Source organism: Myotis lucifugus, unplaced genomic scaffold, assembly GCF_000147115.1.
Source record: "Myotis lucifugus unplaced genomic scaffold, Myoluc2.0 scaffold_175, whole genome shotgun sequence".
Taxonomy (NCBI): domain Eukaryota; kingdom Metazoa; phylum Chordata; class Mammalia; order Chiroptera; family Vespertilionidae; genus Myotis; species Myotis lucifugus.
In genome coordinates this window covers 684,456-699,639 of record NW_005871223.1, presented here as the reverse complement: position 1 = coordinate 699,639, position 15,184 = coordinate 684,456, and the positions used below count along the sequence as shown (strand labels likewise).

General features: G+C 38.6%; 2 protein-coding genes across 2 annotated transcripts in view; one reads left to right on the top strand and one right to left on the bottom strand.

Moving 5' to 3' along the window:
* The first annotated feature begins 6,933 nt into the window (after nucleotides 1-6,933).
* Nucleotides 6,934-13,478, top strand: GPR171 (G protein-coupled receptor 171). Its single transcript, XM_006096317.3, has 2 exons — nucleotides 6,934-7,422; nucleotides 12,099-13,478. Exon 2 carries the CDS (start codon nucleotides 12,125-12,127, stop codon nucleotides 13,082-13,084), a length of 960 nt encoding a protein of 319 aa, XP_006096379.1. The 5' UTR covers nucleotides 6,934-7,422; nucleotides 12,099-12,124; the 3' UTR covers nucleotides 13,085-13,478.
* Nucleotides 13,107-15,184, bottom strand: part of LOC111827495 (mediator of RNA polymerase II transcription subunit 12-like protein) — a 43,259-nt gene continuing 41,181 nt past the window's right edge. The window contains exon 9 of the mRNA XM_023760178.1: nucleotides 13,107-13,151. Within this exon, the coding sequence (XP_023615946.1) occupies nucleotides 13,107-13,151 (45 nt within the window). The remainder of the gene's footprint in view (nucleotides 13,152-15,184) is intronic.

Sequence of the window (15,184 nt, the reverse complement as noted above, 5' to 3'; positions counted from 1 at the left end):
TCTTCAAGTGTCAGGCTGCCTGTGCGGTGTTTACACCCAGGTGCTGTGGTGGAAAGGAAGGCAATATAAGTTTGGTTGTAAGAAAATGGAAAATAGAGAATGTTAAAGATGACGGTGAGCCTGGCCGGTGTGGCTCAGTGGTTGAGTGTTGACCCATGTATGGAGAGGTTGTCAGTCCAATTCCTGGTCACATGCCTGGGTTGTGGACTCGATCCCCAGTGGGTGGTGTGCAGGAGGCGACCAATTTCTCTTTCTCTCTCATTGATGTTTCTATCTCTCTTTCCCTCTCCTTTCCACTCTCTCTAAAAGAAAAATCAATAAAAAACATAATTAAGAAAGAGAAAAAAAAGATGATAGTGAGCTGAGAGCTTGAGCCTCACCAGGAGGCCAACAGGCACTTAGCTTCAGTCAATTGGGTCCATGTGTTTTCAAGCCACACAATTTTGAATTCCAGGGCAGCAGTGAAAAGAAAACATATGTGTGGATAGAATGATATACCGACAGCTGCTCTGCAACATCTTACATGCAGAAATCTAATAGAAAGGGACTCAGAAGTGGCTCTTGACTGAAACGAAAATGCCCCTTAATAGGAATCCTCATGTTTTCTTGAACTAAACTGAGGCTCTATGTTGATGCGTAATTGATTCAACCACCTATACAAAAATACTCTAAGTGTTTTTATAAAAGAAACATTTGACACAAGAATCAAGAAACAAAGAAATCACAGTCATATAAAAAGGTCACACATGAAACCCACCCTCACCTTGCAACTGTCTTTTACAAAATGTCATCATCAGCAATGCCCACTTGTTGGTTATCTCCTCAGCTTCCACACTCTCTTTTCTCAGCAGTCAAAGCAAACTTTTTTCCTTTGGGAAATTCACCTTTCCCTGTTCTCAGCCATATCCTGTCCCTGACCTCAGGGTGAGGCCATAACTGATAACCAGCATGTCCAACTCCACTGGCCACAAGCTGAGAGGGAACAGGACCCAATGTGAGCAAGTCCTAAATTCCTGAGAAATTCTCCAGAGGGCTTGCTGTCAACATGCAAAGTCCCGAGTGCTTCTTCCATCGGCCACCACAAAAGCAAAGCTCACAGCTTTCTCTGAGTTGAAACTAACCCTGCACAAGGTGGCCAGAGAAGTGTTACCAACCCAGCCCTGGTTCAGTGACAAAGGCCCTTCATCAGCCTCAACTACGGCCGGTCCTACAACTGTGGACACTCAGCTAATGAATCTCTTCAATAGCATAAGCGCTATTTTCATTGTATTTCTTTGTCACGTACAAATGAGAAACTCCTGATATATTTGGATTAGCTTAAAAAGTAGTCCAGGAACTCTAGAAAACACCTTACACCAGCTGTGCTACCATCTGATGTAGTCTGTCCTTAACCGCCCTGCATCCTCTAACTGACACTGGAGAAAGAAGGAAAGTCAGTATCTTTATTCATACAGACCATATCTGTAACACCAGGAGACTGCATCCTTACAATTACACACAAAACAGGTCATCCCCCCCACAACGACAAGGGCTGTGCTCTGAGAAGCAGCATGTGAGGTGTGTGCTTGCATGGGGGGACCGGCGGCACCCAGTGCTCTTCAAAGGAAAACCACCATTTCCTCTCGGTCACCTATTGTCTGCAAGTAGCCAATGGCACGCAGACTTCCGTTTCATGACAAGAAATCCCCACCAGAAAACACTTCAACAAAATGTAGTTTTCCTTTCTCACAAGCCACTCTGAAAAATGCTTCAGTCATTTCATAGCACTGTTTGTACAAAATGATTAAATATTGTATTACTTTATCAGTAGTAAATATATTTTTTAAACCTTATTGATAAACTAGCTACAGAAAAGAAACAAATTACTCCATGAAATAAGGTTTCCAGGTTGATAAGGAATAGAAGTGGCTCCATTCCCATCTCCCCACCTCCAGAAGCTGAGGGAAAAGCAGGAGGCAGAGTTATAAAATGAGGCCCATCTCAACACAACAACAGATATAAAAACTACTTTCACCAGTAAAGTTTATGAGGCTACTTGTTACCTTTTGAAGGCCCTCACTGTATAATTCTGACTCCTCTCATGGTCAAAGTTAAGATCTCCCAACCCACCTCACCCCACTTCCAAAACATTATCTTTATTCAGTGCTCTGAGGACCAACAATGCAGGACTCTGGGTCAGGGTCATCCTGCTGTTCCACCCCCATGGAATCAGTACATCCGGGGAAGCCCAGAGCTACACTATTTCCCTCTCCCTCCCAAATCACAGTCACTGGTGAACTGCTAAGCCCTCAAAGTGTACAGCAAAGTCCCACAGGCGTATTCCCTATCATTTCATCCCTGGACATAAAGGACACCAAAAGATGGCTTTTATTATCTCCATATAAAATGTCATATTACTTAAAACAATTTCTCGATAATCCTTTTTCTACAGTAAATTGTAACTTGCAGATTTTTCAAGCTATTAATTATTCATGTTCCACACTGAGTCCTTAGCTTTCTGAGAGAATACCAGCTCTCTGACATCTCACTGAAATGAGGAGTTAATCTTCATTTTGTTTCTAAAGTAAAAGCCAATTTCAGCCTGGTATCATTTTTTTAAAGTACATTATATTATGTTTGATATTATTAAAGCATTTAGCAGAATAAAAAGGTAATTTTTATAGGAAATGCAGTGTTTCCATTAACGTTGTTCAAAATGAGAGCTTCTGAAGTGTTTACAAGTTTACATTCAGATGTCCGGGTGGTGACAGACAAAGCACTGAGGAATATTTAAAATCTAACTGAGAGGAATAAAGAGCAATCTGCGCTACATAAAAATAATGAGATGGCACTAAAAACACAGGAAGTCAACACACCCGATTCTCTCTTCCTCACACTTCCCTCCCCAGCATTGAACCCTGGTCGCTCCCCTCCCACTGCCATGCATTTCCGATCCTCAAAGCCTCTCAGCTAACATGACTTTAGTCCTCTAACTGGCATCTTGCCTTCCACTTTCTCCCCTGACCCCACATACTCTAACACCGCAGCTTTACCTACTGCTGCACTGCCACACAACTTTCCTGAGCTCTCCCCTGCTTATTCAAGCATCCAAGGCTGACCAGGTCGATCCAAGATTTGGTCTCATCTCTGTCCTCACACAGATCCTGCTCAGATAATCCAAGTACCCAGAATGCCTGCGAGTCCCCAAATACACTTCGCACTCCCCAGTCATGCCAGTCATGCCCCAAGCATGCCACCATCCTCCCACTTCTCAGAAGCATCCCTTCATCCTACCTGGGCATCTCCTGGATTCACAGGTTCTAACAGCCAGTAGTAATTTTGGATCACTGCAGGTCCTGCATATTCTTGTCACCCTTCTATGTTGTAACCTTCTAAAAGTCACAAAAATATTCCCTAGCATGGGCGCTAAGGAGGCAGCCTGCAAATCAGTAAATATTTGTTGCTGGATTTTTTCTTTACTTCATCAAAAAACAAAGATTCACATGAAAAGAAAGGGAGAATTCCTCTAAAGAACCTCCTCCTGGAAAGTAACAACAGGTTGTAAAATGGAGAGTTATGAGCTTTGAAAATGTGTTACTCATACTTCATTAAAAGGGGAGCATAATGACACAAGTGGAAAAGAAAAAAATGAACTCAGTGACTAAAAAAAACCAAGATAAACTTTACAGTTCTCTTTTAAGTATTTCCTTCCAATTAATTATTTTATAACCCTGGGTCAAAGAGCAGTCGCACCTCACAGCAGAAAGGCCATATGGACTGTGTGTTGACCCTATAATAGCATTGTACTATCAATAAAAAGGCAGAAGAGCAAAAGGAGGGGCAAGGATAATGACAGGGAATATGCTCAGCCACTCATAACCAGAATGTGCAAAACACCTTTGCCTTCAAAACATTTCCAAATTTTTACTCCATTTCATTAAAAAGGTAACAAACGAAGGCAGAGCTTAAATCATGCAGACAAAGCAACATCTTGGAAGAGCTATATTTGCACCACACTTTAAAACCACTCTGTCCATTATGTCCATCACTCACAAATTTGAAGATACTAGGGTCGGGAAAAAGACTTTGGAGTGATCCAGGTGGGAAAGTGAATTATGTGCTTTTAAAAAACTTTCAAAGTATAAACCAAAAGCACAGTGGCTCCAAGGAGAAGGCTGATCGGAGCCACACAAGCTGCTAGAGAGATGTTTTGCTCACCAGCATTCATTAACCAAGGATCATAAAAAGTTTCAGGATGCAAGTTACTGTTGAGTTGAGAGCATCCTGACTTGCAAATTCCACGAGAAGAGCGGCAACAGTGGAATACTGTTCCACTGCCTGACGGCATGCAAATTCGAATCGTGGTAAACACTAAATGGGGGACTGCTGACCTGCTTTAGAACCACTGTTTCTGCCCAACACTTCCATTTAAGAAGCAGAAGTAAGTGCTGGGACACTGGAGTCTAACTGTGCAGCTGTTAGAGAGGAATCTCCTACGTGTCATGGATTCTTTAAAGAAGTTCCCAGGACTGTGTCTGTCTATGGCAGTGGCCACATACCCCCACACTCAGTTTCCCTCCTCATTAGTTCCAAAGGCCTCCCATGCTATGTTTAAAAGGCAAATTTTAATGATGTTAAATTAAACATTAAAAATTATGTTTCTACTGAAATATGAAATGTTGTTTGGTATTTGTGTCCAATAAAATCAAAAGCATGATGCATGTGGACAGGGGGGATAGATAACCACAAAAGATTTTCTTTCTCAATTCTGGGGCAATTTAGCTTCCATTTTTATTTATTTATTTAATATATTTTTATTGAGTTCAGAGAGGAAGAGAAAGGGGGAGAAAGACAAAACATCAATGATGAGAGAGAATCATTGATCGGCTGCCTCCTGCACACCCCCTACTGTGGATCGAGCCCACAACCCAGGCATGTGCCCTTGACTGAAATCGAACCTGGGAACCTTCAGTCAGCAGGCTGACTCTATTCACTGAGCCAAACTGGATAGAACACCCATTTTTATTTTAAACATACAAAATATCCATTAAAGTAACTAATGCATCATTTCCAATAAAAAGTATTGCCATGACCAACGTAAGGGAAAAATAACTTCCCCTTACTCCTGCCCACTTGGGTTTCTGAGGTACTGGGTTAGTGGTGATGTGTCATTTCCTAGAACACTAACAAGAGACGACCTGAACAACATTTGTCCTAATGAAACAGAAAAAGGCAACTTATGGAAATTCAAAGGGAACTCATGTTAAAACAAAAAGAGGGACAACAGCCCCCAAAGCATATTTCCACTGTGAACAAACTTCCACAAAACATAAGGTGCCTCAAGCTCATTCTCAAAAGGAAGAACCTGGTTCAGTTTCACTATTAAAAGTGTGGTTTCCCACTATTCCAAAAAGGAAACAGAACTCTGAGATCTGGGGTACTTCAGCTCTTGAACGTTTGGCAATCCAGACACAAAAGCCTTAGTGGGTTTTTAAGGACAGTCGAATGTACTTCTTAACTCCGTCTATACCCCAAAGTGAACATGGAAGTAAACATATACTAGTAAATACACCAACCTAAAAAACAACAAACAACTTTACCAAAATCTGTTTATTTCCATTTTCCTTCACACCATGCTAAAATCATTCACCACTCAGCTGGCAGCCAACTCCATCTCGACAAATTCTCTCCATCTCAGCCTCTACATCGCCCACTGAATGTCAACCCTGACCATACTGCTCCCTTACCTGACCATCTGCAGGCAAGTCTTTTCTGAAGTGTTTTAGTGAGTGCTGTTCCACACAGATCTTAAAAGACGGATCATTTCCTAGCTCTATCATAATGAAAGTTAACACTGGTTCTGAACCAAAATCAAATACAAAGTTGGAGAGAGTTTGGGTTTTTCCTCTAATATTTAAGTGAATATACGTAAAAAAAGAACCTCTTCTTTTGCAAAATAAAAACAATAATTGGAGTTGGAGGACACCAGAATATCTTAAACAAATGGCCACAATCATCATAAGCATCCTCACATTACTTTCTTCAAAAGGTCCCTTTGACTCTTCTAAATTCATTACCTCAGCTTGGCAAGTCCCATTTAGTCTTTTGAGAAATTTTTCTTTTTTAAAGTTAATACCAAAAGGGACTGAATTTTAAACTCTGGAGAGGTTCCTTTGAACTTTTTTCTAATTATTTGGGAACTGACTAAGAATTATTAGGAGAAAAAGAGATGAAACCAAAGCATCTACCAAACCAATGAAGCAACAGAAGAAAGCAGACCATGATTGACCAGGCAATGGCTCAACTACAAATCGACTTTGTACCAGCAGACTTAGAACTTCCTAAAATGTTCTTGAAATGTACACTCTATATTCTGTTTTATAAAAGCTACCCTCATGCAAGAAACATACCCTAACAGAGCCAATAGATGACAGGGATGAGAGAGTGACTTTTTGTTAGGTCCCTCACCATGCTGGGCTCCATTCAGACACTCACTAAATATTTGCTCACCCACAGGCAGAATGAACAATGACCCAAACATTTAAAATGCATAGTCGCATACAATCTAATAATTACAAATAAACTGTCTCAATTCATTAAGCTGTTTGGGCCAAATTGGCAAATACTCATTATATGTCTACTCTAGTAACTTATGAAAACAGATCCAACATATGGAATGAAAAAAGTACAAACCATGAACCAGTATGTACAATATAATAACATTTTTAAGTGGGTGTATATACATACAGAAAATTTTTAAAATGTATAAGCTAAAAATGTTAACAGGGGTTATCTCTGTATATAGTGACTTACCTCTTCTATTTCCAGATTTTTCTACAATGAACAAAAAAGAATGAAGAAAAATAAAACATAGAATAGTTTACCAGACAATGTCAAATCACATCTTTTTTGTTTGTTTGTTTATTAAAAGATGTCTCTAGCAGGATCCATACTGCAACAATTATTTTAAAATTATAACTTTGAAAGGCTGATGGGTATCAATATGTAGAACTAAAGAAATCTGCTTGAACACCTAGTATCTGTAACTCATAACCCCTTTCAAGGCATAAAAATTAATGTTCTTTAAAATCATTATGATGAAAAACACAGCTTTGGTGTTTAAAAAAAAACAATTAGGCACTACAATGGACAAATAAAAATCCTTCCATTAAAATTAGAATAGACAACTCTGAATTGCTTAAGAAAGCATACACAAAACTGAAAAGAACCTCCTTAGTAGACCTTCATACAGTTAAACTATTTGCAAACCACAGTTTCATCTACGTCAATATGCAACATTTAAAACCACACAAAAGGAAAGGAAATTTTTAGTACAACCAGCAGCCCTTCAATAGAGCTGTTACTGCTACAGCCAGACGAACAGCACATGCTTCTCTGAGGACTTGGAGAGTTGCCACTGAGGCTCCGGGAATATACCCCCAGGTATGTCTTTTTAAATACTTCATATATTTTACTGTCTTTCCTTGGAAGGAAAAGCTATGATTTTCGGTGTTTAAACCATGTAATTGGAAATGTCAACATGTAGCAAGGTTCCTGGGTAAGAAAGCAACAGTTATTAATCTCTAAGTAGATTCTCACTGTGAACTACACTATAATGTTCTCCTATCTGAAGACCCCATCCATTCTCAGAAAGACAGCTTAATCCATACAAAGCTGAATACTTACTTACAGGTGAGCATTGCTATTAAGTAACTCAATTTTACAACTGGATAAATAAAGGCCACGTTGGTCCTCACAACAGGGCACAATGGTTCTTAAAATGACTTCCTACTACACACATTATAATAGGTAATTTCAAGAAAATTCCATTGTGACTTCCATAAAAAAACCTAATGTGTTTATTTTCTAAGCAATGGGCTTTCAACCCAAAGAAAGAAGACACTTGAAATATTTTCCATTTTGCTGGAGTACCTCTGGATACCACAAATTTCCACAGGCTAATAAGTGGCTGACAAAATATTAATCAAGCATTTAGTTTTCAAATTCATTATTGATAACACAGGTGTTATTATAGTATAATTTAACCCCTAACTGACATAACCAAAACTTTAAATGAAGAGATTTGGTTTCTGTTGCAATCTAGACAGGTTGATGGAAGCCACTGCAAAGCACTATGTGATTCACAAGCATTATTGAATACATAAACACACTGCGATTATTTTTAAATAAATTACTTATGGGTGGTATATATGGTCAGTGCCAGTTACAGAGAATATTAATTGATCCAAACAATCCTTCTCTAATCCATGTTTACTATACATTCTTCTATAAAATAGGGCTTTATTGTAGAATGGTATGAGCAATGGGGCACTTTTAAAAAGCACATTATGCTCAGCCAGTATGACTCAGTTGGTTGAGCACTGTCCCATGCACCAGGAGGTCGCTGGTTCGATTCCTGGTCAGAGCGCATGCCCAGGTTTCGGGTTCGACCCCCAGTGGGTGGCGTGCAGGAGGCAGCCAAAAGATGTTTCTCTCTCATCAACATTTCTCTCTCTCTTTCTCCCTTCTTCTCTCAGAAATCCATAAAAACAAACTTAAAAAAATAATAAAATAAAAAGGCACATTAGTATGTTACTATTATGTAATATTTGAAATACAAGCACATAAGCCAAAATCCTAGTTCCTTATAAAGGAACAATGAACAAAGATGGGAGACAGGGGCCAATCTGCACCATTACCTTCTGGCCAGAGAAGAAAAAGTGCTCAGGAAGTCACAGCACACACACTGGTTACTATGGAAAACCGGTCCTAAGGAAGTCAGTGAAGCCTGGGTTAGACTTTAGATGTGAAGAGCTTCCTCCAGGCATTTAGGACAGGCAGGACTCCAGTTTAGGGAGGATAAAGGCAGAACGTCCAGAAAGCGATCAAGGTCAGAGCCTACCCTGCTCTAACTGTGAAGCCTTGAGCAGCCCAAGTGCAGACCTCAGTTTCCTCAGATGGTCTGGGGATTGGACTAACTGCTACCAATAAAGGCTCCCTCCATCCTTAAAGTCCTCTGATCCCACAATTTAATTACAACCAAAAATACAAAGGCAGAAGAAACAGTTCACAGAACAGAGGAGATCCCACCCATCTAAAGTAGCGAGGAGGGACAAAGACAGTAGGGAGGTATGGAGAGACTAGGTCATGGGAACTTCAAAAGTAAAGGTTAGGTTTCAAGGATAGAACCTTGGTTTGGTTTTGAAATACAGTGGAACCACATTTCTCGAACATTTCCCATCTCAAACAACTTGCTTCTCAACCTGACAACCCTTTCATGCTGATACTGTTATGACCAGTCACACATCTCTCAGGTGACAAACAAAGGAGAGAATGTGTGAACATGAGTCAGTTTACCTCAGGATATTGTGCTGTGAATATTTTCATGCTTTTTTGCTTTTAATTGTTAAATTTTCATTTTTTACTGTACATTTCCTTTCCTTTTTGTTAAATTTTCATTTACATTTCATGTCCTTTTTGTTTTTTAAGTGTTTATTTATACATTAAACAGTACAGTAGACATGTACTGTATGCAAGAAAGGTTAAACCAGAAAATCATTTGGGGGTCTGGAACGGATTAACTCAATTTACTAATGGGGAAAAATGATTTGGTTTTCAAACAGCCTTCTGGAACAAATTAAGTTTGAGAAAAGAGGTTCCACTGTAATATATATTATAAAATGAAACATCAAAATACATGAAGCCTAAACTTCTTTTATTAGTATTTAGAAAAAAATTAAGAATGAAAATTGCTTAGAATATAGTTGCTGCCCTTAGTAAAGGTTGGCAATAATAATAATAATAATAATAATAATTACCATCACCATCATCATTGTTAACACTATTATTGTTGGGACAGACTTTTGGAGTGGTTTCTGAGATCAGATGGCCCGATTTGGAATCCTGGCTCTATATCCAACCATATAATCTTTGGCGTTACTTAACCTATTGTGCCTCAGTTTTCTCATCTGGAAAACAGGAATAATAATACCTACATGGTAGTAATGATGGAAGGTTAATAGGTTCATGTAAAGTCCTTAGCATAGTGCCAGACCCAAAGTCAGTACTTAATTGTTTCCATTGAGTTTATGACCATTTGTGGACTCTAAAATCCTCTCTCAGGTCCGAAAGTGGGGAGGACATGTACCCTTTCCATGGCATGAATTTAGAAAGATTTATGTACCGCTGCCTTATCAATCCATTTGCATACTGTTTCATCCCAAGATGCGCACAATGGATCATTAAATAATTAAGGAGAATTAAGATTCAGAAAGGCTTCAGCAGTTTTGGTTATTTTTTTTTTTAAGGGAAGTTTGAGTGAATAGGCTTATCTGGCCTTCTTAATCAGCCACTATACTTACTAGTTACTACATTTAAAAAGTTATCTATCCATTTTTATGGCTAAAACACAAAAATACTCTTCTTGTTAAAACAAAAGAAAGGTACTTAATATGCATGAGGAGGGAGCATCTCAAGAAGCAGCCCCAGAAAGAAGTGCCCGCGACCTTGGGGTATCAGGGGCACTGGACCAGGGCAAAAGCAGTGAGTGAAGTCCAATTGGTTTAACTTGTGCTTCTAACACCCAATGTTCCAGACTTGGAGGAACATGGTATTGTGTAAATCACAGTGGTTCTAAGGGCATGTCTTCTACTTCTAGCTTGACTGCCTCAAAACCCACAGTGAAAGAGGAAGAAAACGCTCTGAAGTGTTAACGTTAGACGTTTTGATACTAATATAACTGAGCTTTTCTTTGAGAGTTTTGTTACCAATGTCATGTATCCTAGTTCTAGAAGCCTTTAAAATACATTCTTGAAATTTCTCAAAAATACTAAGAACACAGAAACATCTATACAAGCACTGTCCAATAGAAATATAATGCAAACCACAGAGGCACTTTAAAATTATCTAGTAGCTGCATTTAAAATAGCAAAAAGAAACAGGATAAACTAATCTTAATATTATATTTAACCTAATACATCAAAAATATTTTGACATGTGCTCAGTATGAAAATATTAATGAGATATTTTACTAATTGTTGTATTATTTGCATAAATGAATACAATTTTATTACTTGTACTATTTTAAAAAATATTTTGTACTAAATCTTTAAAACCCAGTGTGTATTCTGCATTTACAACGCATGTCAATCTGGACTGGCCACATTTCAAATGCTCAGTAGTCACACGTGGTGACAGCCTACCATCATAGTGGACACCACAGGTCTATACCATGAAACTGGAGCCAGAAAAAGGGAGGTAATAAGCATCAGTTCTGGACTGGACTCTAATCCTTTAACTCTTTCTGCTAAAAAGAAAAATAAAATAAAATTTTGATTGTGAAAATGTTCTAGTAGGTTAGATAATAACCTACTTTTGAAATACCTACTTTTAAATTTTAGTACAACTTTGTTACTCTTACCACCCCCTCAGTCTAGGTTCCTCCAGCACGAGCAGTTCTATCAACCTATAAGCAAAGAAAGCCAGATAGCCTCATTCAGCTCTTCCGGCTCAGCCACAACCAAACCATTTTACCCTCGTTTCAACTCTAGTTCTCAGAATTTCAGTTTACTTATCTCCTCTGCAAACTTCCAAGCCAACTGGTAACAAGAGCTATCAGAAGGCAAAAGTATGCCTTTTGCCCTAACCAGTTTGGCTCAGTGGATAGAGCGTCAGCCTGTGGATTCAAGGGTCCCAGGTTCGATTCCGGTCAAGGGCATGTACCTTGGTTGCAGGCACATCCCCGGTGGGGAGTGTGCAGGAGGCAGCTGATCAATGTTTCTCTCTCATCGATGTTTCTAACTCTCTCTCCATCTCCCTTCCTCTCTGTAAAAAATCAATAAAATATATTTTTTAAAAAATATGCCTTTTAGAAGCTAACCTAATGGGATTTCCCAAAAACACAAAATTAGACCATGGAAAACCCAGGCTTCCTCATAAGCTAAGATGTTCCCACCAGTCCACATGATTTAGAAGAGCTCATCAGAAAAATTCTAAGAACCAGAAAGATTGGGACGGAGGTATTGTTAGTTCAAGTTATTTTAAAGGAAGTAATTTCTAATTTTAATTACTAACCTCTCTTCCCTTCTCTTTTAACAAATTTTTAAAATTTTGTTTTTTAGAAGAGTCATCCTTACTTTCGCACAAGATGACAAACAGTTCTACCTTCTGTCCAGTTTACAGAGATCTGGAGCCATTCACATATTTCTTTTACTTAGTTTTCCTTATTGGAATTATTGGAAGTTGTTTTGCAACATGGGCTTTCATGCAGAAAAACACAAATCAGAGGTGTGTAAGCATATACTTAATTAATTTGCTTACAGCCGATTTCCTGCTCACTCTGGCATTACCAGTGAAAATTGCTGTTGACTTGGGTGTGGCACCCTGGAAGCTGAGGATATTCCACTGCCAAGTAACAGCCTGCCTCATCTACATTAATATGTACTTATCGATTATCTTCTTAGCATTTGTCAGCATTGACCGCTGTCTTCAATTAACACACAGCTGCAAGATTTATCGAATACAAGAACCTGGATTTGGCAAAATGATATCGGCTGTCGTGTGGGGAATGGTCCTTCTGATAACGGTGCCAAACATGGTGATTCCCATCAAAGATATCAAGGAAAAGCCAAACGTAGGATGCATGGAATTCAAAAAGGAGTTTGGAAGAAATTGGCATTTGCTGACAAACTTCATATGCATAGCTATATTTTTAAATTTCTCAGCCATCATTTTGATATCAAACTGCCTAGTAATTCGACAACTCTACAGAAACAAAGATAATGAAAATTATTCAAATGTGAAAAGAGCTCTCGTCAACATACTTTTAGTGACTACAGCCTACATTATATGTTTTGTTCCTTATCACATTGTCAGAATTCCATACACACTCAGCCAGACCGAGGTCATATCTGACTGTCCAACCAGGATTTCCCTCTTCAAAGCCAAAGAGGCCACGCTGCTCCTGGCGGTGTCAAATTTGTGCTTTGACCCTCTCCTGTACTATCAGCTCTCAAAGGCATTCCGCTTGAAGGTCACTGCAACTTTTGCTTCAGGTAAGGAGAGCAGGGCTCAGAAAGAAAAATCACGTTGTGAAAATGATGCATAAACCATGGGATTGTGCTATAACTTTATGCTGCAACTTCTTCCCTTACTGAACAACAAGTGCAAAACAACTGGAAAAGAGGAGAAAAAGAGAGCCTCAGAATGTAAAAGTACAGACAGTTAGCAAATGTGGCATAGTTTACTGTGAAACCCTGTTTTTAAATGCAAACCAAGCAGTACTTCTTGGTTGTTAAGGCAAATATTTGTACAAAAAAACTAAAAATTCTTGTTAAACCAATGTAAAACCCTGCAATATCCTTGAAATCCAAATGACTTCTATGGCGGGCACAGAGGTGTTCGTGAGGTGTTCACTGAAATACCTGGAACTGACTTCTTGAGAAAAATATGCAAAATAAAGGTGGCCCTTAAATAGAGGTTTGAACTGCATGGGTCCACTTACACGCAATTTTTTTTCAATAAATACATATGGTACTGTAAACGCATTTTCTCTTCCTTATGATTTTTTTCAATAACATTTTATTTGTTCAAGCTAACTTTATTATAAGAATACAATACATAATGCATATAATGTAAAAAAATATGTGTCCACCAACTGTTTATGAAATCAGTAAGGCTTCCGGTCAACAGTGCACTATTGGCAGATAAGTTTGGGGGGAATCACAAGTTCTATGTAGATTTTTTACTGTGAAGGGGTTAGCGCCATTGACCTCCTCATATAAACTCTACGTAAGTTGCCATAGCCCTTCAGCCACACAATTTAAAGTCTTTTAGATCACTTAAAAAAAAAAAGCCAGCTTATTTTTATATGAAACCTGATTTATTTTTAATCCACCTTTCAGCTCACTACTCCAATAACTTTCTGCTGTTAGTATGACAAATTCAGTGATTTCTTATTTTTATTTTATAGTAATATGAAATAGACCCTATAACATTTTCAAGGGGAATTGTTAAATTATACTAACTGCCAAACTACTGTTTTGGAACTAGAAACTCACATTGAAGTTATGGAAAAAGAGCATCAGTCAAATGGTCTTAAAATAGATATGCCCACTCCACACAAGGCCTGGTTAGGAAAGCAGTGGTGCTAGGCTGGCTGCTGCCACCCAGATCCTGAAGGTGAGTGACCCCATCTGAGGCCAGCACACTGGAGTGTGGGTGACTCCTGCTCTAAGGGTCACACCCTTCGATCTCTCTACTACCAGTAATGCAGAAACGATTCAATAGATGATGAAATAAGACACTTATTTAAAGAAAAGAAGATTACAAAGTTTGGACAAACATACATGAAGTTTTGTGGGGGGTTTTCATCCCAATAGTAAAAGCTCATATTAAAACAATTGGTAATCCATGAACATTAGCTGCCATGATTAAGAAACTATGTTCCTGGAAAGTAACAAAACAAGTTTGATTCCATACTCCTTTTTAGATCTGCATTAAGAATTATTATTTTCTAAAGCCTGACCCAAGACAACTCCTGTCTACAATTTCACAAATATATTCTTTGAGTTTGAAGAGAATGATAAATAAGAAAATACACACACAAAAGTGCCTATTGCACTCACAACATGGTAAGTTCTGAACAAATGCTAGCTGTCGAGTGTTATTGACAGGAGCCCCCATCGGCATCACATGTTTGACCCCGACAGGCTGGTAGGATGCCTATCCTAGAACCTGTGCTTGTTGGTATTCTAAGGACATGTTTTTACTGATGGGCAGATCAAGACATTATTCCTATAGGAGAATACATGAAACTAGTCTATTTTTCAAAACTCTTTGGTCAAGTCCGCTTTAGTCCTCTCTCCTTGGCCTTCAGTCACTAGGGCCGCATCTTAGAGAGAGAGGTAAAAGAACCTTTGTTTTAAATCATATTCTTATAGTCTCCTCACTTGCTTGATAAATCAGCCTAATTTTCCTTTTTAGTAAAGAAGAGAACCAGACTCTACGACATTTTTATTTCCCTTTATTGATGCCTTCTAATTATACTCACAGTATAAAGGGGTTTAGGGCAACTGGCGATGGAAGGCTCTGAAATATACCCTGCCACATCCATTTATTAGTTCTTTTTATGATTGCAATACAATTGAATTATATCATAATTCATCATGAGAATTAGCCATTAGAAGTAATTCATGTTCTTTCCTCA